Raw genomic sequence first — 26146 nt, forward strand, 5'->3', positions numbered from 1 at the left:
ATGGAGAGACCCAGTGGCAGGGTGGGGGGTGTTTATTCTGGGCAGACCAGATCAACCGGATAAACCAGGCTGGGATCAAGACACAGTTTGTGACACCACAGGCCCCTGGGGCAACAGATGCTCTCCAAGCAGCACTGGCTGCCACTGGGGAAGCTGGGGCAGGCGGGGAGGGGGGCACTGTGATCTGACCACTAGACCACACTCCAGTCTCAGGGCCCAAGGGAGAACCCCAGAGTCCTGACCCTTAGCCCCCTTCACTAAACCCCACTCAGGACTCCTGGGTCCCATCTCTGGCTCTGGAAGGAGAGTGGGGGGCTAGTGGTTAGAGCAGGGGTGGGGGTCAAGGTCTCCTGGGTTCTATCCCCAGCTCTGGGAGGGGCATCGGCAGAGCTGTGGAAGGTGGGGGCAGGGCTGGGCTAGCAGGGGGCTGCAGGTCGGGAGTGAGGGGCACCCTCAAGTCTGGGTTGGGGGGACTGAAGGCAGGAGAAGGAGAGAGGCAGGGAGGGGAAGAACAAGTGTGGGAGGAGGGGAGAGATAGAGACAGACTCCGGGTTTTGCGCCTTGCTCCGGATGGACAGACAGACAGGGGACTGGATGGACAGACACAGGGACGGACAGACAGGGGGGGGGCAGGGGCGGATGAAGGACAGACAAGCAGACAAATGGGGGGCCTGGAGGGACAGATGAAGGGACACACAGAGGGACAGATGATAGATAGGCAGACGGGGGTGGGGCTGGAGGGACAGATGATGGGCTGGAGGGACAGACTCAGGGACAGACACAGGGATGGATGGACAGACAGGCAGACAGGGGGCTGGATGGACAGACACAGGGACACACACAGGGATGGATGGACAGACAGGCAGACACAGGGCTGGAGGGACAGATGGGCATTGATGGACAGACATGGGGCTGGAGGGACAGACACAGCGATGGACAGACACATGGGGATGGATGGACTGGGGTGGGGCTGGAGGGGCAGAGGCAGGGATGGATGGACGGACAGACAGGCAGACAAAGAGCTAGCTGGACAGAAGGGCCACACACAGGGATGGATGGACAGACAGGCAGATGCATTGCTGGAGGGACAGACAGGGGGCTGGAGGGACAGAAGGGGATGGATAGACAGACGTGGGGCTGGAGGGACAGACACAGGGATGGATGGACAGACGGGGGGCTGGAGGGGCAAAGGCAGGGGTGGATGGAGGGACAGACAGGGGGATGGAGGGACAGACAGGGGGGTGGATGGAGCGGTACAGGAGTGAGATGCTGCCTAAACCAGCCCGTAGCCCAGCCCCTTGAGCCCGGGACACCACGCCCTGGTCCCGCCCCCCCCCTTGTCCGTCTGTCCGTCCCTCCCATCACTTAGGCCCTGGCTCCGGCGGCAGCCACAGCTCCCAGCCCGGAGGGGGCGGGGTGGGGGCAGCGATGGAGGGGGGCAGCGGGGGCCGGGACGGGGGGGGCGCCCCCAACCCCTTCGTCCACGAGCTGCGGCTGACGGGGGCGCAGAGAGCCAAGGTTAGGGGCAGGGGGGTGGGGCTGGGGGGTGTTTGGGAGATGTCTGTGTTAGGGGCGGGGGATGGGGGCTCCCAGTCTCCGTGGGGGGATGGGAGGGGATGGAGGTGTATTGGGGGCATCCCAGTGTCTGAGGGGATGGGAGGGGATGGAGGTGTATTGGGGGGCTCCCAGTGTCTGAGGGGATGGAGGTGTACTGGGGGGCTCCCAGTGTCTGGGGGGATGGGAGGGGATGGAGGTGTACTGGGGGGCTCCCAGTGTCTGAGGGGATGGAGGTGTACTGGGGGGCTCCCAGTGTCTGGGGGGATGGGAGGGGATGGAGGTGTACTGGGGGGCTCCCAGTGTCTGAGGGGATGGAGGTGTACTGGGGGGCTCCCAGTGTCTGGGGGGATGGGAGGGGATGGAGGTGTACTGGGGGGCTCCCAGTGTCTGGGGGGATGGGAGGGGATGGAGGTGTACTGGGGGGCTCCCAGTGTCTGGGGGGATGGGAGGGGATGGAGGTGTACTGGGGGGCTCCCAGTGTCTGGGGGGATGGGAGGGGATGGAGGTGTACTGGGGGGCTCCCAGTGTCTGGGGGGATGGGAGGGGATGGAGGTGTACTGGGGGCATCCCAGTGTCTGAGGGGATGGAGGTGTACTGGGGGGCTCCCAGTGTCTGGGGGGATGGGAGGGGATGGAGGTGTACTGGGGGGCTCCCAGTGTCTGGGGGGATGGGAGGGGATGGAGGTGTACTGGGGGGCTCCCAGTGTCTGGGGGGATGGGAGGGGATGGAGGTGTACTGGGGGCATCCCAGTGTCTGGGGGGGCGGCAGTGTCTCGTGGGCTCGGGGGTGCGGATGCGGCAGCCTCCCTGGCTGGTTTTTAGCGCAGGCTGCGCTGCGGGGAGCCGGGCCCAGCGCAGGGGGGCCGGGACCGCCCCAGATCTGGGGGGCCCGGGTACGGGGGCGCGGCGGTCCCGCTGCCGGGCGGGAGGAGCCGGGCATCTGCTTCCATTTCCCTTTCTGTTTCGTTTTCCTCTGGTTTATTTACATCCTGTTTCTCTAGAGGCTCTTCCCGAGGCAACGCCCCAGCCCTGCCCGGTGCCCCTCACTCCCGACCCGCAGCCCCCTGGGATCGCAGCCCGGCCCCCCCACCCCAACACACACAGCCCCAGGGCTGGCAGGATTTTCCCACAGGCTGTACAGTGGCCCCTCACATGGCTTTAGTATCTGTAGGCGTCAGTTCTGCTGGAGGGTTTGGCATCTCTGGCTTAGGGGCCTCCTGTCTCCAGCCAGTGCACTGAGGGCCAGATCCCCGCGGGGGGGGTGTGTGTGTGTGAATGGGCCCTTGCTGCACCCGGGTCCAGGGGCCGGTCTGGACCAGCTAAGCAGCTGTGTCTGGTTTACCTCGTTATTTTACTGTCACTATTATTGTGTTATTTCACATTAATCCATCCATCCGCATGGCCCCATCTCTCTGTCTCTCTCTCTCTCACGGTACACCCCCTATGCATCCCATGAAGTGAGCTGTAGCTCACGAAAGCTCATGCTCAAATAAATTGGTTTGTCTCTAAGGTGCCACAAGTCCTCCTGTTCTTTATACACCCCCTGCATTTATCAATCTTTCTCCATTCTCAGCCTCTCCATTTCCACCTTCCAACTTCCCATATCCTCTCTGTCCCCCCTCACAGCCCCCCTTGTTGTACCCCCTGCCTTCCCCTGCGGGAGAGGGCTTGCTCTGCTCTAACAGGCCCTCTGCTCCAGGGTTATTAGGGGGGTCCCTTGGGGGGGATGCGGAGGAGCACATGCCAGGGATGCTGTATTCCTAATTAGTAGACTTAATATTTCTGTCTGGGAGTGTTGCTATGGGGCCTAAGGGGGTTAGGTGCTATGGGAGCTTGGATTATATTTGCTGGGAGCAGCCATCTGCCATTCCAAAGAATCCCTATTAGCAATAACCGTAGATTATTATGAGCAACATATCAATATTATTCCAGAAAAAAATATTTCAGACATAAATAAATCAAATGTATTCATTTTGACAGCTTTGAAGCAAACCGTTTCAGTCTTTTCAGGATTCCCAGGGTGCTAGCTGCAACTGACAATCAAAAATCTCTATTAATCGTAGCGATGAATACAATCATTAACTGTATCCATTCTTTTAATTTGCAGCCATTGGGATCAAGTCAAATCCTAGAGTTTCCATTATTAAGAAATTATAGAGTTTCCCTATTCTAAGCCCTAATAAACAGATTATTTTCACTTGCCATTAGCTGGGAAATTCCTCTTATTAATAAATAGGGTTAATATTCATACTGTTAGTCCATTTTTAGCAGACATGGGTAGCAAAACTCTGCTCAGATAATATTGAGGGCTAATCCTTGATTTCGAACCAAGGGGGGCTAAGTCAAATCTAGAGATCCCCTATTAATGATGAATTAGCCTTAATACGCCAATTATTTCCATTTGGGGTCATCTAGGATCCCACTGTGTAAAATCCCTGTTAATAATCATTATTTCTCTAATTCATATTGCTGTTTAATTTTGAGTCATCTGACATTGACACTAAAGATGGATAATTATTCATTTGGTTTGCGTCTCTTGGGGTGACATGAATTATTATTTATTAGGTGTATTACGGTAGCACTATCAGACCCAGTCATGGACCAGGACCCTGTTGCATCAGGCTCTGTACATTGTTTATTAGGTGTATTACGTAGGAACCCCAATTGTGGCCCAGGACGCCAGGTTCTGTTAATTATTTATTAGGTGCATTAGGTAGCGCCTAATAGCCCTGGTTGTGGGCGATCTCTGCCCCAAAGAGCTCAGAGTCAATGGTTCTTATCCAATGACTCGGGTTTCTGCATTAGTCATTATTAACCTTAATATTTGTATTACTGCAATTGGGCTTCAGCTGGCCTGGCGTGTCTCACTGGGCTGCTATTAATGACAGAGAGGGAGGGTTGGAGCGTTACTGAGTGTTATTCATTCGTGTGGTATCTGCAGGAGTTGACCGGATGAAATTGCCCCAGAGTTATTAACCTCTCCCTAACCCATCTCCCAACTTTATGCTAGGATGCCTCACCCTGTTGACGAGCGTGGGGTGCCCACTTTCTGGAATATGACAATTTATCATTACTATTACAAGTGTTTATTTTCACTGCAAACACTTGGCCTCGGGCTCACCTTTGTGGCTGCTAGTAACGTCGAGCTCGTGTATAGGTGCAGGCAGAATTCAGCATTTACTTTTGCATCCATTGAGTTTGAATACCGCAAGTCCTGGAGTGTCTCTAATCATAATTATTGGCCTCAATATTAATATAATTTCCATTTGCCATTAGCTGGCATAGACTGCCTCCTATTCTGAGAACCCTCTAGTATTAATAACTGTTTAACTTTGAATATTATTATTATTATTATTAGGTATTAGCGTATTAATTTGTTAGTTTTGCAGACAGACAAACTTGTTACTAATCAATATCCTGATTATGAATTGTATTTCATTTTGTATTGGCTTAGATCAAGGGCGGAGACTCGACCTTAAAGTTAATCATACTAATTATTCTTGGTGCTAATTAGTTATGCATCTTCAGGGATCGAATGGGTCACATCCTGAAGTTTGTGTATTAAGAACAATTATCCGTAAAAAAAATATTTCCATTTGGAGTCAAAGTACCTTAGCCATTTCCTATTCTGATGAAACTGAACTCACAATATTTATCTTTATTACTAACATTATTAGTTCATGTTGTGTCAGGTGGGACTGGCCACAAAGATGCTGAGTTTATTAACTATTATTAGAGCTGGGTTTTCAGCTGAACCCTTTTTCAGTGAAAAATAACACTGAAATATTGAGTGGATTCATGTCGATTTGACCAAATTGTTTCTTATAGCAACAAACAAACTGAACAAATATAAATCAAGTTGGGTTCATGCTGACGTTTTGGAAACACAATGTTTTGATTTTCTGGGTCTCGCTTTGAAATGTCCTTTCATTTTAGTTTCTTGTTTTTATTTTATTGTTATTTTAGAAAAGAGCCAAAAGTGTTTAACCATGGTCAGAATATAAACAAAATGGGTCGTTTGACCCCCAACAAAAAGAATGGCCATTTTCGGTCTAATTGAACCAAATTACTTTTCCCAAAGAGATGCCCAAATCCCTAATTCTTCCCGTTGTAATTATTATTGTTAATCATTTAATTCAGCAACTGCTAGGGTTGTCTAGATCAAATTTTGATGTTTCTCTATGAAAAATGGACTATTATTGTTTATGAAATCTCAGTGCTGCAAAGGTGTATTCAAAGTATATAAAGTTCGGAACAAGGACGAGATTTCAGAGCCCTTAAAAATGTATCCTTTGGTGCCTCAGTTTCCCTCTGTGCCATCATTTAAGGTGTGCAATTTGAGGCAGTTCTGACTATTAAAATATAGGAAATGAAAAGTTATAGCAACGTAAAATACACAGCAAGTATCCCAGAGTAGGTTATATTGACAACATCAATTGTTTTATTATTAATGCTAATAAAGTTTTGTGTGAATTGGAGGTTGATCCAGTGATAGCCGAGAATTTCTACTTTAATAATATTTATGATGATGATTAGTACAGGCCTTGAATTAGCAAAGTACTGACGTAAGCATCTTGTATTATTATTTATTAATCATTAACTGGGGTTGCACCTGGCTGCGTAGGGGACTGTGTGGAGCTGTGATTAGTATAATTAGCATATGTATTAATAATGATGCAAACAGACAGAAGGAGATTGATGAATCTGGCCCCGGATGTCAAATCGTTTTCAGAAAACGGACCACAAAACACAAACCGTGCAAAAAAGCCAAAAGAAACCCAAAAAAGCCCCAGATCAAATGGAATCAACAGCATCCCTATGTACCCAGTGAAGGAAAACACACATGCAAACAAGTACAGAAAATAAACAAACACACAAATAGTAAATCACACCATACACAACACACACATAAGCTGTTTGTGTACTAACAAACAGAAAATGACACAAAATATTCAAACACACAAACATCCACAGTACACAAAACAGCTAAACACACAAACAGGAAATAGCACAGTACACACAAAACATACACAATAAACACATGACAATAACAACTAAACAAGAAAACAGAAAATAACATAAAACATCCACAGTGCACCCACAACATCCATAATACACAAAACAACTAAAAATGCAAACAAAAAATAACACAATACACACAAATCCACAGTACACAAAACAATTAAACACAGAAACCGAAAATAACCCAATAAACCAAAAACATTCACTGTACATAAAAAATGAAACAAACAGAAAATAACATGACACACAAAACATACACAAACACACAACGTGCACACACAACAACTAAACAAACAGAAAATAACACAAAACATTCACAAGACACAAAACATTTGCAGTGTACAAAGTACTTGCACACACAAACAGAAAATAACGCAATACACACACAAGACTTACACAGTGCACGCACGCACACACACAGAGCAACAGGCATGTGTAACCCAAGCTAACATAGCATGGCTCAAAATCACTGTGACTGTGTTACATGTACTCAGGCCTTTGGAACTCCCTGCTACATGATCACAACCCCTGCCCAATCCCCTGCTGACAGCTGCCCCTTGGCTGCCATCCTGGGCCTGTAACTCCTCCCTGGGGCTCCCCTTCTCTGCCCTGTGGGCGTGAGCCCCAGGACAGTACACACTAAGGAGACAGTGCTCTGTGTGGTGTGTTGTGGGGAGTCCTTGGGCTTGGCTCCTTTCAATGAGGCCAGGCCCAGAAAACCTGCCAGGCTGGGTGAACTCTGTGTGTATGTGTGTGAGTGCGGGACCCTGCTGCCTCCTGCTGGTGGAGATAAGCCCTACAATGCTGACCTGAGGGGATCCTGTCACCCGCACTGCCCAGAGGCGCCCGGGCAGTCAGTGTTGGGGGGTTGATGTTTCTCCCATTGGTTTGCAGTTCTACCTACTGGGAACGGTGCTGGCCCCACTCCGCGTGGCCTTGGCCTTCATTGTCCTCTTCCTCATCTGGCCTTTCGCGCTGCTCCAGGTGCTGCACAGGTCCGAGGAAGAGCTGAAAGAGCCGCTCATGGACTGGAGGAGGTAAGAGACCACCCGCCCCCTAACCCCCACCACACACTGCTGGTGTCCCTCAATCCTGACCCACAGCCCCCTGCTAGCCCAGCCCTGTGCTTCCCCCACATCCACCATTTCCATCTCTCCCGTTTCAGCTCCATCTCCTACAGCTCCGTCTACCTCCTGAGCCGCTTGATGTTCTTCCTCCTCGGCTTCATGCAGATCCGGGTGCGGGGGCAGCGGGCATCACGCTTGGAGGCCCCGATCCTGGTGGCCGCCCCCCACTCCACCTTCTTCGACCCCATCATTCTGCTGCCGTGTGACATTCCCATGGTGGTCTCCCGCACGGAGAACCTCCATGTGCCTGTCATTGGAGGTGAGGGGCTGCGAAGATGGGCCATTCCCTTGCATGGTCTGCCCATTAGATGATGCCAATGGGCGACGTTAGGGTCATCGGATGGAAGGGTCCATTGGATGATGCCTGTTGGGGTCATTGGATGGACGAGAACCCTGGGGTGGGGAGGGGAGATGGGCCCTTCCTTTGCACGGTCCCCATGGAGCACGGTGGGGAGGCGGGCCCTTTCATTGCATGGTCTCCCCGTTGGATGATGCCATTGAGGGACCTTGGGGTCATTGGATGGAAGGGCCCATGCTAGAGTGGGGTGGGGATATGGGCCCTTCCATTGGATGGTCTCCCCATTGGATGGTTCCCCCCATGGGACCCTTCCAGAAGGAGCATCCCAGTCATGGGTGGGAATGGGGAGCAGGGTCCATGGGGCTCCAGCTACAGGGGGATGGGGCAGGAAGTGGGTGTTACCAGCGTTGCCTGTTAGTTTGGGGTATGCTCATTTATTAGGGTTACTCTTCTGGTTGGGGGGAGGGGGGTTCTCTACTTCTATCAATGTACTGCTTGTGTCACTTGTGTTCTCATACAGAGCTCTACTTCTCCCTGCTGCAAGTTCCCTCCCAATGGAGCCATCCTGCAGGACCGAGGTTCCCCAGGGCTGGGTTCTTCCAGTCCCAGAATCAGACAAACACACACACACACATTAACAGAGCATTTCTGAGAGGACCAGGTTAATCAGCACTCCCAAGCCGACCCCTTATATGTCCCTGGACCTAGCAGGCTGGGTCGAGCAGCACTTCCAAGCTGCCACCCTCATACATCCCAGGGTCAGCACGTTTCTATCCCCACTTTCACATTACAATTGTTCTGGTTGTAACCCACTTGATGAGCAAACCCCCCCGGCGTTTTGGGCACGTCAGGGATCTTTTAGCTTAGGAATGAGGCGCGTTGCAGCAGAGCGAATGGGGAAACCAAAAAACACCCATGAGAGAGAGAGAGAGAAGCAACCAGTTTAACCATGGAAGTTATTAACCATAGGGGAGCCAAACAAACAAAACAGTTATAATATTAAATCTAACTTAATTTTGATTCTAAAAGTCATGTTTAGAAAACTATAACTGGTCACACAAGGCAGGGTCAGAAGGCTATACCTAGAGAGAGAGAGAGAGAGAGCTGGGTTCTCACCACTCCATGAAGTTGGAATCGATTGGGGGTCCCAGGTGTTGGTGGTAGCTGAGGGTCCGGAGGGCTGGAGACAGGCAGAGCCCCCAGGAGATCAGTCAGGAGACGATGAAGTCCCAGTGGAACTGCTACAGAGTTTGGATCCAGGCATCAGAACACTTACTTGAGCATGGGTAGGGGGTTTTGTAGAGAAACAACAATGGTTCAAGGGAGACACTAGATTTATGTGTAAACTGATGGCACAAGGGAGTATAAAAAAAAAAAGAAGCTTACAAGAAGTGGAAGACTGGACAAATGACCAGGGAAGAGTATAAAATATTGCTCAGGCATGCAGGAGTGAAATCAGGAAGGCCAAATCACACCTGGAGTTGCAGCTAGCAAGAGATGTTAAGAGTAACAAGAAGGGTTTCTTCAGGGATGTTAGCAACAAGAAAAAAGTCAAGGAAAGTGTGGGCCCCTTACTGAATGAGGGAGGCAACTTAGTGACAGAGGATGTGGAAGAAGCTAATGTACTCAATGCTTTTTTTGCCTCTGTCTTCATGAACAAGGTCAGCTCCCAGACTGCTGCACTGGGCAGCACAGCATGGGGAGGATGTGACCAGCCCTCTGTGGAGAAAGAAGTGGTTCGGGACTATTTAGAAAAGCTGGACGAGCACTAGTCCATGGGGCCGGATGCGCTGCATCCGAGAGTGCTAAAGGAGTTGGCGGATGTGATTACAGAGCCATTGGCCATTATCTTTGAAAACTCATGGCGATCGGGGGAAGTCCCGGACGACTGGAAAAAGGCTAATGTAGTGCCCATCTTTAAAAAAGGGAAAAAGGAGGATCCTGGGAACTACAGGCCAGTCAGCCTCACCTCAGTCCCTGGAAAAATCATGGAGCACGTCCTCAAGGAATCAATTCTGAAGCACTTAGAGGAGAGGAAAGTGATCAGGAACAGTCAGCATGGATTCACCAAGAGCAAGTCATGCCTGACTAATCTAATTGCCTTCTATGACGAGATAACTGGCTCTGTGGATGAGGGGAAAGCGGTGGACGTGTTGTTCCTTGACTTTAGCAAAGCTATTGACACGGTCTCCCACAATATTCTTGCCAGCAAGTTAAAGAAGTATGGGTTGGGTGAATGGACTATAAGGTGGATAGAAAGCTGGCTAGATTGTCGGGATCAATGGCTCCATGTCTAGTTGGCAGCCGGTATCAAGTGGAGTGCCCCAAGGGTCGGTCCTGGGGCCGGTTTTGTTCAATATCTTCATAAATGATCTGGAGGATGGTGTGGATTGCACCCTCAGCAAGTTTGCAGATGACACTAAACTGGGAGGAGAGGTAGATATGCTGGAGGGTAGGGCTAGGATCCAGAGGGCCCTAGCCAAATTAGAGGATTGGGCCAAAAGAAATCTGATGAGGTTCAACAAGGACAAGTGCAGAGTCCTGCACTTAGGACAGAAGAATCCCATGCACCGCTACAGACTAGGGACCGAATGGCTCGGCAGCAGTTCCGCAGAAAAGGACCTAGGGGTTACAGTGGACGAGAAGCTGGATATGAGTCAACAGTGTGCCCTTGTTGCCAAGAAGGCCAATGGTATTTTGGGGTGTATAAGTAGGGGCATTGCCAGCAGATCGAGGGACGTGATCGTTCCCCTCTATTTGACATTGGTGAGGCCTCATCTGGAGTATTGTGTCCAGTTTTGATCCCCACACTACAAGAAGGATGTGGAAAAATTGGAAAGAGTCCAGCAGAGGGCAACAAAAATGATTAGGGGACTGGAACACATGACCTATGAGGAGAGGCTGAGGGAACTGGGGATGTTTAGTCTACGGAAGAGAAGAATGAGGGGGGATTTGATAGCTGCTTTCAACTACCTGAAAGGGGGTTCCAAAGAGAATGGCTCTAGACTGTTCTCAGTGGTAGCTGATGACAGAACAAGGAGTAATGGTCTCAAGTTGCAGTGAGGGAGGTTTAGGTTGGATATTAGGAAAAACTTTTTCACTAGGAGGGTGGTGAAACACTGGAATGCGTTACCTAGGGAGGTGGTAGAATCTCCTTTCTTAGAAGTTTTTAAGGTCAGGCTTGACAAAGCTCTGGCTGGGATGATTTTGTTGGTGTTGGTCCTGCTTTGAGCAGGGGGTTGGACTAGATGACCTCCTGAGGTCCCTTCCAACCCTGATATTCTATGATTCTATGATTCTACCAAAGTTGTTTTGTTCAGGCTAGACAATGGGAACTGATCATTCCTGGCTTTGGGCGGTGTTCCTTGGAGGGAGCTCACAATGCAATTAGGGAGCTTCACTATTTTGGATACTAATGAAGGATTGATTACTAGAATTGGTCTGATAACTACCTAGCTGGGTATGTACAGGTGTGGGTTCATTAACATCTGGAGCAGAGATCCCCCATCATGCAGTGTGCTTCCCTGGTTTTCTGGTCCCAGAGTTCCATGCGGTTCTTGCCTTGGATTCTCTATTCTCCATTCTGTATGCTAATTGAGATGCCTCCCTGTCCCATCTTCAATGCAAATGAGGCTAGGGGAGTTTCCTTAATCCTGTTACCCTTATTCCAGGGGTTTAGGTGTGTCTCTCACTGCCTTTTCATTGCTTTTTATCTTTCTTCTGATCGATTTTGGTTCAAGCAGAGGCTGGCGGGGGGTCAGACAGGCTGGGTACTGCGCCCTGGTTCCCCAAGAACACAGAGCTGATAGGTAACAGTGGGGTACAGAGCTGGGTCCAGCGATATCTCATCCTCCCCATTTTGGTGGGTGTCTCCCCTAATGGGGACGGCACCATGGGTTTGGGGCAGGAGGGGGAGGGGTTGTGAAAGGAGGCGATGGGGAGTGGGTAAAAGAGGGGCTCGTGGATGGCAGCAGGGCAGAGGAGAGGAGGGAGGAGAGGGGATGGGGAGTGAGGGGAGGGGGAAGAGGCGGCCCCAGGGTGAGGACCTGTGGTGGCTCCATTGGGGTTGGGTGGCAGCAGGTGGTGGTGGTGGGTCTGTCCCCTTCCCAATGGCCTGGCCCCCTCACCCATTTCTCTGCCACCCTCAGCCTTGCTCCGGTTCAACCAAGCCATCTTGGTGTCCCGCCATGACCCAGCCTCTCGCAAGAAGGTGGTAGAGGAGGTGAAGAGACGGGCCACATCCCAGGGAAAATGGCCACAGGTGAGACTGGTCCCCCCCCGCAATTCCCATCCCTTCCCCTGGATCACCCCCCGCTTCCCCTCCCGGGTATCTGACACTCTCCCCTTTACTCTCCCCCAGGTGCTCTTCTTCCCCGAGGGGACTTGCTCTAACAAGAAAGCCTTACTGAAGTTTAAGCCAGGTATGAGGCATGGCAGCACAGCCTGGCTCACACAAGGGTGTGGGGGAGTAGGGCGACCCCCACCCTGGGACCTCCTTCCCGCTGGCCAAGCAGGGCCTGGGTGTAATGACTCTCGAGCCCAGAGACTCCTCCCTGCGGGGTTGGGCCTGGGGGGGGTGAGATTGGCAGTTGGAGCTGCAGGAAACTCCAGTGTGAGCAGCGCAGTTGCACTGGGTGTGGTGGGAGGAAACGTCGTTGTGGAACACAGTGTAATCCCCTGTATATGGTAAGGGTAAACCTGGAGTAATCTACAGCATGGATTGAGAGTAGCGATGCCATTTGAAGCACAGACTTAAACCTGGAGTAAACCTGGAGTAACACGCTGTGTGTATTGAGAGCAGATGCTCTGTTTGAAGCACAGAGTAAACCTGGAGTAAACTTTGAGTAACATGCTGTGTGAATCAAGAGCAGCAGCTCTGTTTGAAGCACAGAGTAAATCTGGAGTAAGATGCTGTGTTTATTGAGAGCAGCTGCTCTGTTTGAAACATAGAGTAAACCTGGTGTAAACCTGGAATAACTCACTGTGTGGATTGAGAGTAGCTGCTCTGTTTGAAGCACAGAGTAAACCCAGAACAATCATCAGTGTAAATGTGGCCAGTCTCAGGGCAATTCTAGAGAACCAATCTATGTAAACTGAAATGTGAACCTCAATGTAAATGTAGAGCAGCCTTAGTGTAAATGCTGGCTAACCCCCAATGTGTGAAGCTAGAAGAAGCAGAGAGTAACCTCAGTGTCAATCTAGAGTAACCCTCCAAGTAAACGCTGCAAAAATCCACTGTAAAGCTAGAATCAGTGTAAATGTGGAGTAGCCATCCGAGTAAACACTGTGTAAACTTAGAGTTACCCAAGTGTAAACCCAGAGCAAATGACAATAACCCACAGGGTGAGTCTCAGTGGAAAGGCTGTTAACCTCTCTGTGTGCCTGACATAACTCCTTGCGTGTGTGTATGGCCACAGGTGAGACTGGTCCCCCCCTCACAGGTGACACTGTAACACCCTACACCTCTCTCTGCATCTCCGTGTAAATCCAGAGTGAAAGCCTTGGTGTAAACAGGTTGTCTCTCTCTCTCCCAGGTGCCTTCATTGCCGGGGTTCCTATCCAGCCCATCCTTGTCCGGTACCCCAACAGCCTGGTGAGTGTCTGGCAGGGACAATGGGCTGGGTGGATGGTGTGGTCGGGCCGCACAACCAACGCCTCTGTTCTTCTCTTGGCAGGACTCGACAACCTGGGCGTGGCAAGGCCCCGGAGTGTGAGTTATGCATGGGGGAGGGGGTCTATCTGTCTCTTGCCCCTTGCTGGAAGGAATGAGCCCTGCTGTGTGTCTGTCTGTCTGTCTCCCTGCTGTACTCTTGGACTACTAACTTGGGGTGTCATGTCTCTCTCACCCTCGCCAGGCTCAAAGTCATCTGGTTGACGGCATCACAACTCTGCACCACCGTGGAAGTGGAGGTGAGATTGCACAGCACCCCCTAGTGCCGTTCCAGGGCAGTAGGGCCAATGCCCCACAGCTGAGCTCCCCACACACTCCCTGCTGCCCCCTAACCCCCTCGTCTTTTGCAGTTCCTCCCCGTCTATCAGCCCAGCGCTGAGGAGAGCATCAACCCCACCCTTTATGCCAGCAATGTGCAGAGAGCCATGGCCCGGTGAGTGGCCCTGTTGGGGGGCTGACTGGGCTCCCCTTGGGGGTCACTGCAGGGGGGTAGGATGGGGGGCCCCCATGGGGTTTGGCAAGGGATATTGGGATAAGGCGGTGGTGGGGAGGTTGGCGTGAGGCACCGGGGGGTGGGCCTAGGGTGTCTGGGTTATGTGGGGTGTGGCGTTCATGGGAGGGGCACATGGTACCAGAGAGTTGGTGTGAGGGGGCCGTGGGCAGCAATTGTCACAGGATCCCTGGAGGCAGGTGAGGGGAGCATGGGAGGGCATGGGGGGGTTGGTGTTTGGGGCCTCAGGGGATTGGCATGGCTACAATGTAGGGGATGGTGGGTTATCAGGGTACTCAGATGGGGTTGAAGCAGGGAATATGGGGGTTGGGCCATTTAGGAGTATGCAGATGAGTTGGCATGGGGGTCCTTGGAGGGGTTGGCAGGGGGGTTATGGGGTCAGCATGGCCACATGGAAAGTTTTTCGGGAGGTTATGCGGGGTCAGTGCTCTGAGGGGTATGCAAGGGGTATGTATGAGGGGTTGGAGGGAAGTACATGGGTTGTTTGGGGTATGGGGGTTGGGGCACTGTAGTGGGTACAGTGGGGTTAGGGGCACTCGGGGGGACACAATGGGGGGCTCGGTGTGGGGGGGACCCCTCGGTCTGACCCTTGTCTCCCCGCAGGGCGCTGGGCATCCCGGCCACCGAGTGCGAGTTGGTGGGGACCCTGCCAGTGCGGGCGGTCGGGCACCTGCGAGTGGCGCTGGAGCCCCGGCTCTGGGAGCTGGACAGGGCACTGCGGAGGGCCAGGTGTGGGGCCGGGAGACAGAGGGAGGGAGGGAGGAGGAGGTGTGGGGAGGTTGGGAGAAGAGGGGAGGGGTGGCAATAGAGGCGGGGGAGGATGGATGGGCAGTGGGGAGGGACAGACAGAAGGACAATGCTATGTTGGGGGTGGGGCTGTGCTGCCCCGTGTCTCTGACCCCTCTTCCCCCCCCATCGGGATCCCCCTGCAGGTGGATCACGGGGGGCAACCTGCCTGACGGTGGAGCAGGGACTCTGGGGTGCCAGGAACTTGCCCGCTGGCTGGGGCTGCCCCACCCTGAGGCGCCTGAGGGGCTCTGTGCCTACTTCCAGCAGGTACCGGGGGGCAGGAAGGGAGCAGGAGAGGGCTGAGGAGGAGAGCTCCCCAGGAGCGGGGAATGGAAGGGGATTGCCCAGGGACTGGGGGAAATTGCCCCTGGGTGGAGAGGGGAGAGGAATTGCTCCAGAGGTGGGGGACTGGGATTGCTCAGGGGGCGGTTGGGGGAGGGGAATTGCCCCAGGGTTGGAGGAGGGGAGGTGAATTGCCTCAGGGGTTGGAGAATTGCCCCAGGGTCAGGAAGGAGAACTGATCCTGGAGTTGGGGGAGAGGGGGAGAATTGCCGGAGGGGGTGAGGAATTGCCCTAGGTGTGGTAGGGGAGAAGGGGATTGCCCCAGAGTGTGGGGAATTGCCCCAGGGTGGGAGAGGGGAGGGTGATTGCCGCAGAGGTGGAGAATTGCCCCAGGGGGTGGGAAATTGCCCCTGGGGTCAGGGAGGGGAATTGCCCCAGGGGTGGGGGAGGGGTAGGGAGGGGGATTGCCCCGGGGTGCATAGGAGTGCACCCTGGGCAGAGGAAGGGCTTGTGGGGGGCTCTGTGTCCAGAAGTAATCCCCATCTGTGTGTCTGTCCACAAGGACCCGGGGGGTGCCGTGGATGCCCGGGCGGTGCGGCTGGCCCTGCAGGCGCTGGAGGGGGGACGCAGCCCCGAGGACCTCACGCTCCTGGCCTTCGAGGTTGGGGGCAGGGAGTGGGGGAGGGGCTTTGGCAGGAATCGGGCAGGGATGAGGCTATGGGGGGTTGGGTTGGGAGTATGTGGGGGAGGGGTCTGGGAGGGTATGTGTGGGGATATAGAGGGTGGGGCGGGGGAGGCTGGGGTTGGAGGATGTGCAATGGGGGAGTATGTGTGGGGGATATGGAGGGTATCTGGGAGTGCGGGGGGATCTAAGGGCTGAAGGGAGATATGGGGGCTGTGGGTGAGGGTATCTGGGGGATGTGGAGAGGATGAAGGGGCTGTGGGGGATATGGGGCTCTGGGTGGCGTATATCTGGGAGTCATGGGCGGGGGGATATGGGAGCTGTGGGGGGAGTATTGGGGGACTGGGGACATGGGGATTGTGTGCGGTCTTTCTCCCGCTCACACCATCTCTCCCCCTCCCCACAGCTATTCTGCGAAAGGGGGGCCGGGCAGGGGCCCCCACGCCTGTCCCGGGAGGGTTTCTGTGCCATCCTGCGCCTGCTGCTGGGGACGCCCTGGGCCGACGGAGCCAAGCTCTACACTGCACTGGGCGGGGCTGAGCCCCACCACGGGCTGAGCATCGGTGAGCACCCCCGGATAGATGGGGGCCTGGCAGACAGACAGATGGGGGTGGACCGGCAGACAGACAGCTGGGGGGACCCAGAAGACAGACAGACAGATGGGTAGACAGAGAAACTGACATGGGGGGAAGAAGAGAGAGAAAGAGAGGGAGGCTAAACATGCAAGGCAGACAGACAAACAGACAAGAGGATAGGGCAGAAAGATGGACAGACAGACAAGAGGGCAGATAGATGGACGGAGAGACAGACGAGAGGGCAGACAGATGGATGGACGGTCAGACAGACGGATGGAAGAGAGGGCAGACAGACAGAAAGGTGGATGAACAGACTGATGGATGGGGAAGGGGGCAGATAGACGGACGGACAGATGGACAGATGGGTGGCCGAGCCAGCCCAGTGGCTATTTCTCCCTCTCCTTCATTCTCTCCCTGCCAGGTCAGTTCCAGGATTTCGCCCTGTGTCACCCCGACTATGCTCCGCTGTTCAGCACCTACCTGTGCCTCCCGGTGTCCGCCCGCCGAGCCCACGCCCCCCATGCCAACGGCCTCTCCCCCGCCAAGAGTAAGGCAGACTGAATCACGCCCCACCCTCACCATACAGTGACACCCCTTCCCCAGCACACTTGCTACCCGGGACACACCCAGCAACTCAGGGCTTCAGGAAATGGGGAGGAAACAGCCAATTTTGGGGGGAGGGGAGGTTATTTTATTTTCATTATTTTGGAATTTATTTTATTTTTTGGAGTGAAGCGGATGGGCTGGGTTTTTTCTTCTGTTTTGTAAAATGCAAACAAATGCTATTTTATATATCAAATATCTATATCTCTATGAAAATATTATATATATATATACACACACACTAACTTTTAAAGCAAAGGCAGTTTTGATCTGCGTTCCTTGGAAAAGAGGGTGTCGGAGGGCCTTGTGGCTGGGCCTTCACATTTAATACAGTGGTTTCAAGGTCATCTTCATGCCACATCGTGAAACTTCAATGGTGGTTTCAAGGGGGCCCCTTGGAACAATACCGAAGAATTTCCAAATCTAAGGTAATTACCCCGATCCAGCCCCAGGGCAGGGGGCTGGCTGGCTCGGGGGGGGGGCGGGAAAGGGACACAGCCCTGGGTAGCCCCCTCAGCAGGACCCCAGTCTCAGGGTTGCCAGAGATGGAGCCGGATTCATGACATCATGATGGGGCCAAAAATATTGATCCAAATCCCTTTAATCAACTCAGTAAATGACAAGGTTGCTCTGCCCCCGGCACTGTGTTTCCTAATGGTGGGTCCATTCAACAGGAAGCAAATCAGTGTCCTCTGCTTCACCTTCTACGCTCCAGGAGGCGGGACTTTGAGAGTTGGGAGGAGTTGGCTCCTCAGCATGCCAAGGGATGGGGCGGTTTTCTAGCCAGTGAGGACTCTCCATTTCATCCTCAACGTTCCACGGGACAGGGGGATCTGCCAGAGTGCTCTTTGTTTCATCCTCAACATTCAAAAGGGTGGGGCTTGGGGGAGAGAGGGCCCAGCAATTGGCTGAAGAAGGAATTTAAGGCATCCACAAATATCCCTAGCTGGAGCTTTTCAGCCAATTGTAGTCAATCCTCATCATGGCCGCCCTCTCTCATTGGCTGCGCAGGCGCTTGCTCCTCCTGGCGGCCATATTGTCGCTCCTCCTCTTATGGCTGCGCCGAACGCCTGTGTCCATGGCATGTGACCCGTCGAGCACCCCATCTGGGCACAGCCGTGTGGAGCGTCTCCTCATGGGATCCCATCTCACTGGCTCCCAAGTTGGGGAGAGGACTCTGCCGTGGGACCCCACTCGGTCCCTCGGGGCAGGGGCAGAGCCAACAGGTCTCTTGGGACTGGAGAGATGGAGTTTCGATGCCAACAGAGAGGAAAAAATGGACAGCTCTTCATCATCTCCATCATCATCATGATGTTTCCCAGCATCCTCCATGCTCCCCGGGGGAAATTCTGAGCTGGCCATCTTGGAAGGGCCATCGCCCATGGCTGAACTGGCCTCTCCAGCCTCCTTTCCATCATCCCTTGAACTGGTCCCATTGCCACAGCTCCTGGTAGCTCCTGCCTCACATTGTCCTGGATCTCCAGGTCCGGCCATGGTTCTGACTCCAGTGCCTTCACTGTTGCCACCATCTTGGAGGTGAGGCTGTCTTGACCCCATCTCTATTGCGAATCTCCATTCTAGCTCTGCTCGGTGACTGGACTCAGGGTCTGAAGCCACCCGGGCCTCAGTAGGTCCCTTCAGGCCACTCAGGCCAAGCAGAGATGGGTCAGGACGCTGGCCGTGAATGTTGGACACTGGTGGCAATTTACCCTCCCCTCGCCCATCAGCACCCAGAGGGTCAGCAAAGAGGCCTAAGGGCTGCCCATTGGACCTGCTGAGTAGTAACACTGTAGGGTGGCCGCCACCCACCCTAGACTCCACTTTGGTTGGTTGACCTGCTTGACTGCCATCTTGTTCTCCAGACCCAGTGGGAGTTGATGCTGGGCTTTCTTCTCCTTTCAGGTTGTTCCCACTCAACTTCATGCTCCCAGGCTGGAGGTCACGCTCTCTCAGGGTGGCTTCACTCCAATCAGCCTCCTTCTTGTTTTGACCTCTGACCTTCTCTTCTAGGCCACCATCTTGTTTTCCATGTCCATTGAGAGTTGACTCTAGAGCTCTTTGTTTCACCAGCTTTTCCCTGTGTGACCTCATGGTATTGGCTTGGCCTGTGGCACTTGGGATGTCCCCCAATGGTTGCCATCCAACCTGGGGTTGGCCTTTGACCATCTCTCCTTGACAGCAATCTTGTTGCCTATGTCCATTGAGAGTTGACTCTCGAGCTCCTGCTTCCACCAGGTTATCTCCTTGACAATTACACTTTGTTCCCATTGGCGCATCTCTTAGTTCTTCCCCATCAGCACTGGCTTCAGATTGACTTTTGACCTTCCCTTCTTGGCCACCATCTTGTTTTCTGTACCCGCTGGGAGTTGATGCAAGGTTTGCCAATCCTACCAAATTGTCCCCTTGTGACCTCACGCCCCAGGCCTGGCTGCCAGGTTGTATTGTGCCCAGGGGGACTGCTGACTCTTCCATTCGGCTTCCATCCTGGCCCTGCCCCTGAGGCTGCTGGGACACCCTCTCAACTCGACTCCTCAGTGAGACTAATAGTCTCCCTTCACCGCCACATTTGCGAGGGGACAGACATCTTGGAGCTGCCACGTCCTCTGGTGCCACATCTCCTGGCTGCCATTGGCATGGCTGGGATGTCCGTACAGGTGCGGGGTTGGGCACCTCTGGTGGCTCTGTCCCCAGAGCCCTGCCCTTGGCCCCGCTGCCCCTGGGGGTTGAGGCTCCGCTTATGGCCTGCCGACGGCTGGCTGGTCCCTTTTGGCTGCTGCCTTCATCCTCCTCTTCGGACTGGGAGGGGGTGGAGTCCGAATGTTGGGCGGGGCACGCCGGGGGGCTGAGCTCATCCTCCGAAAGGGCTAGGAGACGTTTCTCAACCAACTGTGGGGAGAGAGAAAAAGCGGTCACCGGCAGGGGGCGGGGTATTCTGTGTAAAGGGGGCAGGGAGACAACTGCTCTCCCTTGGGTCTGGCTCCCCCTCAGTGGCCGTGTGGTGTGGTACCTGGCTTGGGGTGAGTCCCAGCTCTTGCTCCAGCTCCTCGCTGAGATCCAGGGGGTCACGTCTCTTCTCTGGAGAGAGCAGCTGGGCCAGGAATTGGGGGTGGATCACGGCTTCTACCTGCCGAGCCAATGGGCAGGGGAAGCGGGGTGAGAGCGAAGCCCTGGTGTGGTGCTGCCAACTGGGATGCCTGGGTCCCATCTCCTGTCCTAGTCTCGCCTCCTGCGGGGTGGGAGCTATGGGTCCCCCTTGGGATGAGCACCTTACACTGCTGACCTGGACACCTGGGTCCCATCTCCTGTCCTGGTCTTTCCCCATGTGGGCTGGGGAATATGGGGAACCTTGAGGGTGAGCACCTGGCACTACCATCTTGAACGCCTGGGTCCCATCCCTATCCTGCTCTCTACCCATGGGCTGGGAGCTATGCAGCCCTGCCGTGCCATCCCGGACACGTGGGTCCCATCTCCGTCCCAGTCTGTGCCCCCTGAATGCTGGGAGCTGAGGGCCCTGCGAGTGGGATGTGGTGCCCCCTAGGGGAGACACTCACCTTGCAGACAAAGCTCTCGTCCTCACAGAGCTGCTCGACGTACTGCAGTAGCGCGGGGTCTGGGAGCGCCCCCTGTGCCTGGCTCTGTGGCTCACCGCGCCCACCGGCCTCCTCCTCCCAGCTGGGCCGCAGCCCCTCCATGATCTCAGCGTACTGCCGCACGGCCTCAGGTGGGATCTCCCGCGGCTCCCCTGGGGCCGGCAGGCCGGGTGGGCGGCGCTGACGGCGGCGGGGCTGGCGCCCCTTGGATGCCGCCTTCTTGGGGATGTACACTGCCAGGGAAAGGGAGAGCGCCGGGCAGAGACTATGGGGATGTCCACTCAGAGCACTGTCTCCTCAGGAACCCCACCCAGTGACCGAGCACCCTGTATCCCCAGGGACGCCCCCACCCAGCGCCACCGTGGACCGCCCACCCAGCGCCCCCTGGTGCAGGGATGTAATGTCCTCCGTGACCTCCACCCAGCCAAAAGGAACATGCAATGGCACCAGGCTAGTAGGGAAAAAATGTACAAAGGTTCTCGGTCTGTGCGAAAGTGCTGGATGTGTGCAAATGTTTTAAGTATGTGCAAGAACTGTGCAAAAGTGTTAGATGTGAACAAAAAAAAAAACATGCAAAGATTCTAGGGTCCACGCAAAAAAAAAAAAAAAAAAAACCAACGGAAAAGTGCTGGGTATGTGCAAAAAATGTGCAAAGGTTCTAGGCATGTGCAAAGGTTCTAGGTATGTGCAAAAACTGGGCAAACGTGCTGCGTACATTCAAAACCTGCAAAGCTAGGTAGATATGAAAAGTGCAAACGTTCTAGGTACTGTAAGAGGCGCAAAGGTTATAGGTATGTGCGAAAACATGCAAAGATTCTAGTGCATGCAAATTAACATGCACAAATGCTAGGCATGTGCAAAAATTATGCAAGAGTGCTGGGTACACACCAGAAAACCTAGGCCAAGTCGCTAGGTACATGCAAAAACCTGCACATTCTACATTCTAGACATTCTAGGTACGTGCAAAAGCCAAAGGTGCTGGGTGTGTGCAAAAACCATGCCAAAGTGAAAGGCTTGTGCAAAAAATAAAAATAAAAACAAAACCTGGGTGTGTGGGGGGAGCCCTGCAGTCAGTCAGTCAGTGACTATCTCCTGTCACCTGTGAAGGGGGGGTTCCCTCCACCCTCGGGTATTCTGGGAGGTACCTTGCTGCTGGCCAGCATCGGGGGCTGGCGGGCTGGGAAGCTTGGGAGGATCGGTGGGTGGGGGCTGGAATTGGGAGCTGTTCAGGAGCTTCATTTTCTGGATCTGCAGCTCCTCTTCAGCCTCAAACTCCATGAACCTGAGGAAGAGGAGGAGGGTCGGGCTCGGAGTGGGGGCGACATCCCCAGGATCTCCAGCGCAGTACTCGGGGGGGCGGGATCCCCAGGGCCAGCCCCAGGGGGAACACTCACTTCTCGGCCATCTCGTAGAAGATCATGCGCTCGAAGTTGCTGCTGCGCTCCCATTCCTGCACAGCACGTGGCACCCCCTCCTCCAGAGCCAGCTCGGGCCGCAGGCGGGTCAGCGACCGCAGGACAGGGCTGTGGGGGAGCCCAGATCAGCACCGGAGGGAGGTCCACATTCCCGACCCGCAGCCCCCTGCTAGCCCAGCCCTGGGCTCCCCCCCAGCCCCAGCTCTGCTGGTGCCCCTCACTCCGGACCTGCAGCCCCTGCTAGGCCAGCCCTACCGCTCCAGCTCTGCCGGTGCCCCTCGCTCCCGACCTGCAGCCCCCTGCTGTCCCAGCCCGAGTCTCTCCAGGCTCTCACATGAAGAAGCAGGCCAGCGCCTCGGCATCGGGCGTGCCTGGGAAGTGCCGCCTGGCCAGGGCTTTGTAGCGCTGCCAGCGCCGATAGTTCTCGTAGACACCCTTGGAGGTGCAGGAGGCGGAGGGGTCGCTGGTGGGGGGCACCCGGACCAAGGGTGCTGGAGGTGTTTCCCTGGGCCCTGGTTCCTCCCCGGCCTTGCTCAGCAGGACGGTCCTGATCCCAGTGGCCAGGTGGAGCCGGAGGGGAGCCCCATCCCGGCGCGGGGGGGCCCAGCCCGTCGGCGTCCCCGTCAGGATGATGGTCTGTGCCCGGGACAGCTCCTGGGCCCCCTCCGGCTTCAGCTTGACAATGAGCTTGCCCCCGGGGACGTCGGGCGAGGTCAGGAGCAGGGCGGCACCAGGGAAGGTGGGCAGCAGGAGAGGGGGCAGCGGGGGGCCGTGGCGGGGTTGGGAGGTCATGGCAAGGAGGGGTGAGAGGGTTGGGGAGCATGAGGGGGTAAGGAAAGGGGAGGCCGTTCTCTGCAGAGGGTGTCGGCAGCACCCACCAGAGAGCAAGGGTTGCTGGGAAACTCAAACCCCAATCTGGCCCCGGGGCTGCCGCCCACCCACCCCCAGCTGCCAGGTCAAATCAAAACAAATCCGGAACCCCGAGACATTGGGGGTTCCAACCGGGGGGGGCATTCAGAACATGATCCTGAGGTTCCCCTTCCCCAGCTCTGCCTGTGCTCCTCAATCCTGACCCACAGGCCCCTCCTACCAGACCTGGGCTCCCAGCCCCCCAGTTCACCTGGTACCCCCAATTCCGACCCACAGCCCCCTCTATTCCAGCCCTGGACTCCCCATCCCCCAGCTGTCCCGGTGCCCCCCAATCCCAACTCATCGTTCCCTGGTTTGCTCCTATGGCTTTGAGGTGAACATTAGAGCAAGCAGGACACCCTCCAAAAAATGTACCCAGCTGCCAGGCTTTCAGTGTGGCCCCCCGATACTAAGGAAAGGAGCTGCATGGACATACTCATGTCCAGACCAGAAGGAACCATTGTGATGATCTGTATTAGGGTCACTCAGAAAAGGTCCAGCCTGACCTATTTAAGGACATGGTGGGGCAGAGGGCGCGGACTTCTGCTGGCGCCGGTGAGTGCTCAATCCCCCTTTGCCCTGGCCCTGCCCCTGCCCCGACTCCACCCCTGCCCCACCCCCATTCCAACCCCTTCCCCAAAGTCCCTGCTCCGGCTCCGCCTCTTCCCCTGAGCACGCCACGTTCCTGCTCCTCCCCCCTCCCTCCCAGAGCCTGTTACGCTGCAGAACAGCTGTTTTGCAGCAGCAAGTGCAGAAAGGAGAAGCGAGGACCAGCGTGCTCAGGGGAGGAGGAGGAGGCGGAGGTGAGGGGGGGCGGGAACGGGAGCTTGGCTGTTGGTGGGTGCTCTCCAGCCCCGGAGCACCCACAGAGTCGGCGCCTGTGTGCTGTGGTCCAACAGATTTCACAGACCAAGGTGCTGACACTTCGATGCATCTCTTTACCAGAAGACAGTTTTTCACCTGTGCAGAACATGTAGGGAGTCAGTCACTAAAGATCTGAAAAATTGAAAAGACTGAAAATTTGGTATAGAGCAAGTACTTGCATAAGAACGTCTTGAATGCATAGGACATCCATGAGGATGGGGGGGGGGGGGGGCAGAATGCTGGGAGATGGTGCCACCGTAAACAGTAGAGCTGCTGAATTTAAGCAAGAGCGGATCAGCACAGAGGGTAAGCCAGAGTCAGGATGTCTCAGAGATGCCACTACACTAGAAGGACAGAAGATCAACAATCAGGTGCACAGTTGACTGAAGACTCGGGCACAAGAAAGGGGTCAGCAAGGCAGGTGCCCCGAACATGAGAGCACGACCTGATGTTTCCAGGGATAATCTGGAGCTTTTTGCTTCTTCAAGACAATGTGTCACCTTACATGTCCCAGTGGCCACAGCTAGCTAATGTGGCTTTCAACTGCTTCCCATCCAGCCTCTGCGGCAGATCTGGCTCCCTTAGATGTCCAGCTGTTCCCCAGATTGAAGAAGGACCTTCATGGGTAGAGTTTCAACTGTGATAATGAGGCGGTCGCAGCAGTGCAGGCATTTCTGGCCATGCACAGCAAGAACTTCTCCAAGAGGGGCCCATGCATTGGCATCAAGGGGAATTATAATAAAAATAAATAAACAGCCGAACGCAAATGGGTTTTTTTTTCTTTGTCAGGCTAAAACTTTCTGAATACCCCTTGTATTGCACTTGCCAGAGAATGTCCCCCAAATAATTCCTAGAGCGGATCTTTTAGAAAAACATCCCATCTTGAGTTAAAAGTCGCCAGCGATGGAGATTCCACCATGACCCTTGGTCAGTCATTCCAGTGCTAATTACTTTCACTGTTTACACCTTCTTTCCAGTCTGAATTTGTCTAGCTCCAACTTCCAGCCATTGGATCCTGTTAGACCTTTGAGCTCATCATTAAATATTTGTTCCCCTTATAGGTACCTATATAATGTAATCGAGTCACCCCTTTACCTTCTCTTTGTTTAGCTACATAGCTTGAGCTCACTGAGTCTCTCATTCTAAGGCATGGTTTCTAATCCTTTAATCATTCACACACCTGCTCAATGACTATTCCCTATTTACAGTATAAGGCTAATTAAAAGGATTAGGGGATGACAACTCTCACAGTGCATTGGGATGCGGGAAATACTACAATTCCCAGAATGCACTGGATGTTAGACTACAACTCCCATGGATCAGTGGGAGCTAAGAGAATACATGTCCCAGGGTGCACTGGGGAGCTGAGAAACTCCAATTCACAGGGTGCAGTGGGGCAGCTGCAGAGTTTGTCTGGGGAGCTAAGAGGGGGCAAACGGTTTAGGTCGGGGGGGGCAAACTGTGGCCTGTGACCCATTTTAAGCCAGGGTCCTGGGTCAGGGGCTGCACCACGCGGCTCAGCCCCACTCCAGCCAGGGAGCAGGATCAAGGCTGCTCTGCGCTCCAGCTGAGGTGAAGGGTTGGGGGCTGCACCGAGCGACTCCCGGAAGCCAGGGCATGTGTCCGGCTCTGGTTCCAAGTGCTCCAAAGGGAGCTGCAGTGGCGGTGCTTGCGGAGGGGGCAGCGTGCAGAGCTGCCTGGCTATGCCTCCATGTAGAAGCCGGAGAAGGGACATGCCACTGTTTCCGGGAGCTGCTTGAGGTAACGGCCACTCTGAGCCTCTCCCCATGTCCCACCCCTGTTCCCCCTCCTGCTCTCCAAACCCCTTGATCCCAGCACAGTACACCCCAAACCACTCATCCCTAGCCCCATCCCAGAACCCACACCCCCAGCCAGAACCTGCACTCCTTCCTGCACCCGTGCCCAGGCCTGATCCCCCCCCCCCGCCCTCCAAACCCCTTAGTCCCAGCCCAGAGCACCTTCCTACACTCCAAACTCCTCATCCCCAGCCCCAACCCAGAGCCTGCACCCCAACCCCAATTTTGTGAGCACTTATGGCCCACCATATAATTTCTATTCTCCGATGTGGCCCTTGCGCCAAAAAGTTTGCCCACCCCAGTTTAGGTCATGGGGATGGAAGAGCTATATTGGGAGCAGAGAGGTTAGAAGCCCAGAAAGGACATATCCCAAAATGCACTGGGGTGCAGGGCATGGGCGTGCCAGAGGGCTAAGAAACTACAACTCCCATAATG

The 26146-nt window shown here is 54.4% G+C and overlaps 2 protein-coding genes across 4 annotated transcripts; one reads left to right on the forward strand and one right to left on the reverse strand.

Annotated features, from left to right (window-relative positions):
• Positions 1 to 1416: 1416 nt before the first annotated feature.
• Positions 1417 to 17312, forward strand: LPCAT4 (lysophosphatidylcholine acyltransferase 4). 3 transcript variants are annotated; one of them, XM_073308542.2, is made up of 15 exons: positions 1417 to 1518; positions 7473 to 7615; positions 7744 to 7964; positions 11747 to 11812; positions 12152 to 12264; positions 12364 to 12424; positions 13538 to 13596; positions 13679 to 13713; positions 13859 to 13913; positions 14025 to 14107; positions 14789 to 14914; positions 15118 to 15241; positions 15819 to 15917; positions 16345 to 16501; positions 16935 to 17312. In XM_073308542.2, exons 1-15 carry the CDS (start codon positions 1429 to 1431, stop codon positions 17072 to 17074), a joined length of 1572 nt encoding a protein of 523 aa, XP_073164643.2. In that variant the 5' UTR covers positions 1417 to 1428; the 3' UTR covers positions 17075 to 17312. The 3 variants fall into 3 exon arrangements, with proteins under 3 accessions (XP_073164643.2, XP_073164645.2, XP_073164644.2); XM_073308544.2 differs by lacking the exon at positions 14789 to 14914; XM_073308543.2 differs by lacking the exon at positions 11747 to 11812.
• Positions 17313 to 17719: 407 nt separating this feature from the next.
• Positions 17720 to 22913, reverse strand: NUTM1 (NUT midline carcinoma family member 1). Its single transcript, XM_073308806.2, has 6 exons — positions 22456 to 22913; positions 22101 to 22229; positions 21852 to 21988; positions 20668 to 20939; positions 20124 to 20240; positions 17720 to 20002 (listed from the first exon to the last, which is right to left on the reverse strand). The coding sequence occupies exons 1-6, from the start codon at positions 22911 to 22913 to the stop codon at positions 18113 to 18115; spliced, it is 3003 nt and encodes a 1000-aa protein (XP_073164907.2). The 3' UTR covers positions 17720 to 18112.
• Between the last annotated feature and the right edge of the window lie 3233 nt (positions 22914 to 26146).

Source organism: Lepidochelys kempii, chromosome 13, assembly GCF_965140285.1.
Source record: "Lepidochelys kempii isolate rLepKem1 chromosome 13, rLepKem1.hap1, whole genome shotgun sequence".
Taxonomy (NCBI): domain Eukaryota; kingdom Metazoa; phylum Chordata; order Testudines; family Cheloniidae; genus Lepidochelys; species Lepidochelys kempii.

Bases quoted from the DNA above. Each gene is read 5' to 3' on its own strand.
- LPCAT4 (XM_073308542.2), top strand. From the start codon at position 1,429: ATGGAGGGGGGCAGCGGGGGCCGGGACGGGGGGGGCGCCCCCAACCCC. The intron at 12,265-12,363 runs GTGAGACTGGTC...ACTCTCCCCCAG, and splicing joins CCCAGGGAAAATGGCCACAG to GTGCTCTTCTTCCCCGAGGG. The intron at 13,914-14,024 runs GTGAGATTGCAC...CGTCTTTTGCAG, and splicing joins GCACCACCGTGGAAGTGGAG to TTCCTCCCCGTCTATCAGCC.
- NUTM1 (XM_073308806.2), bottom strand. From the start codon at position 22,913: ATGACCTCCCAACCCCGCCACGGCCCCCCGCTGCCCCCTCTCCTGCTG. The intron at 20,241-20,667 runs GTGAGTGTCTCC...TTGGCTCGGCAG, and splicing joins ACGAGAGCTTTGTCTGCAAG to GTAGAAGCCGTGATCCACCC. The intron at 20,003-20,123 runs GTACCACACCAC...CTCTCCCCACAG, and splicing joins TGGGACTCACCCCAAGCCAG to TTGGTTGAGAAACGTCTCCT.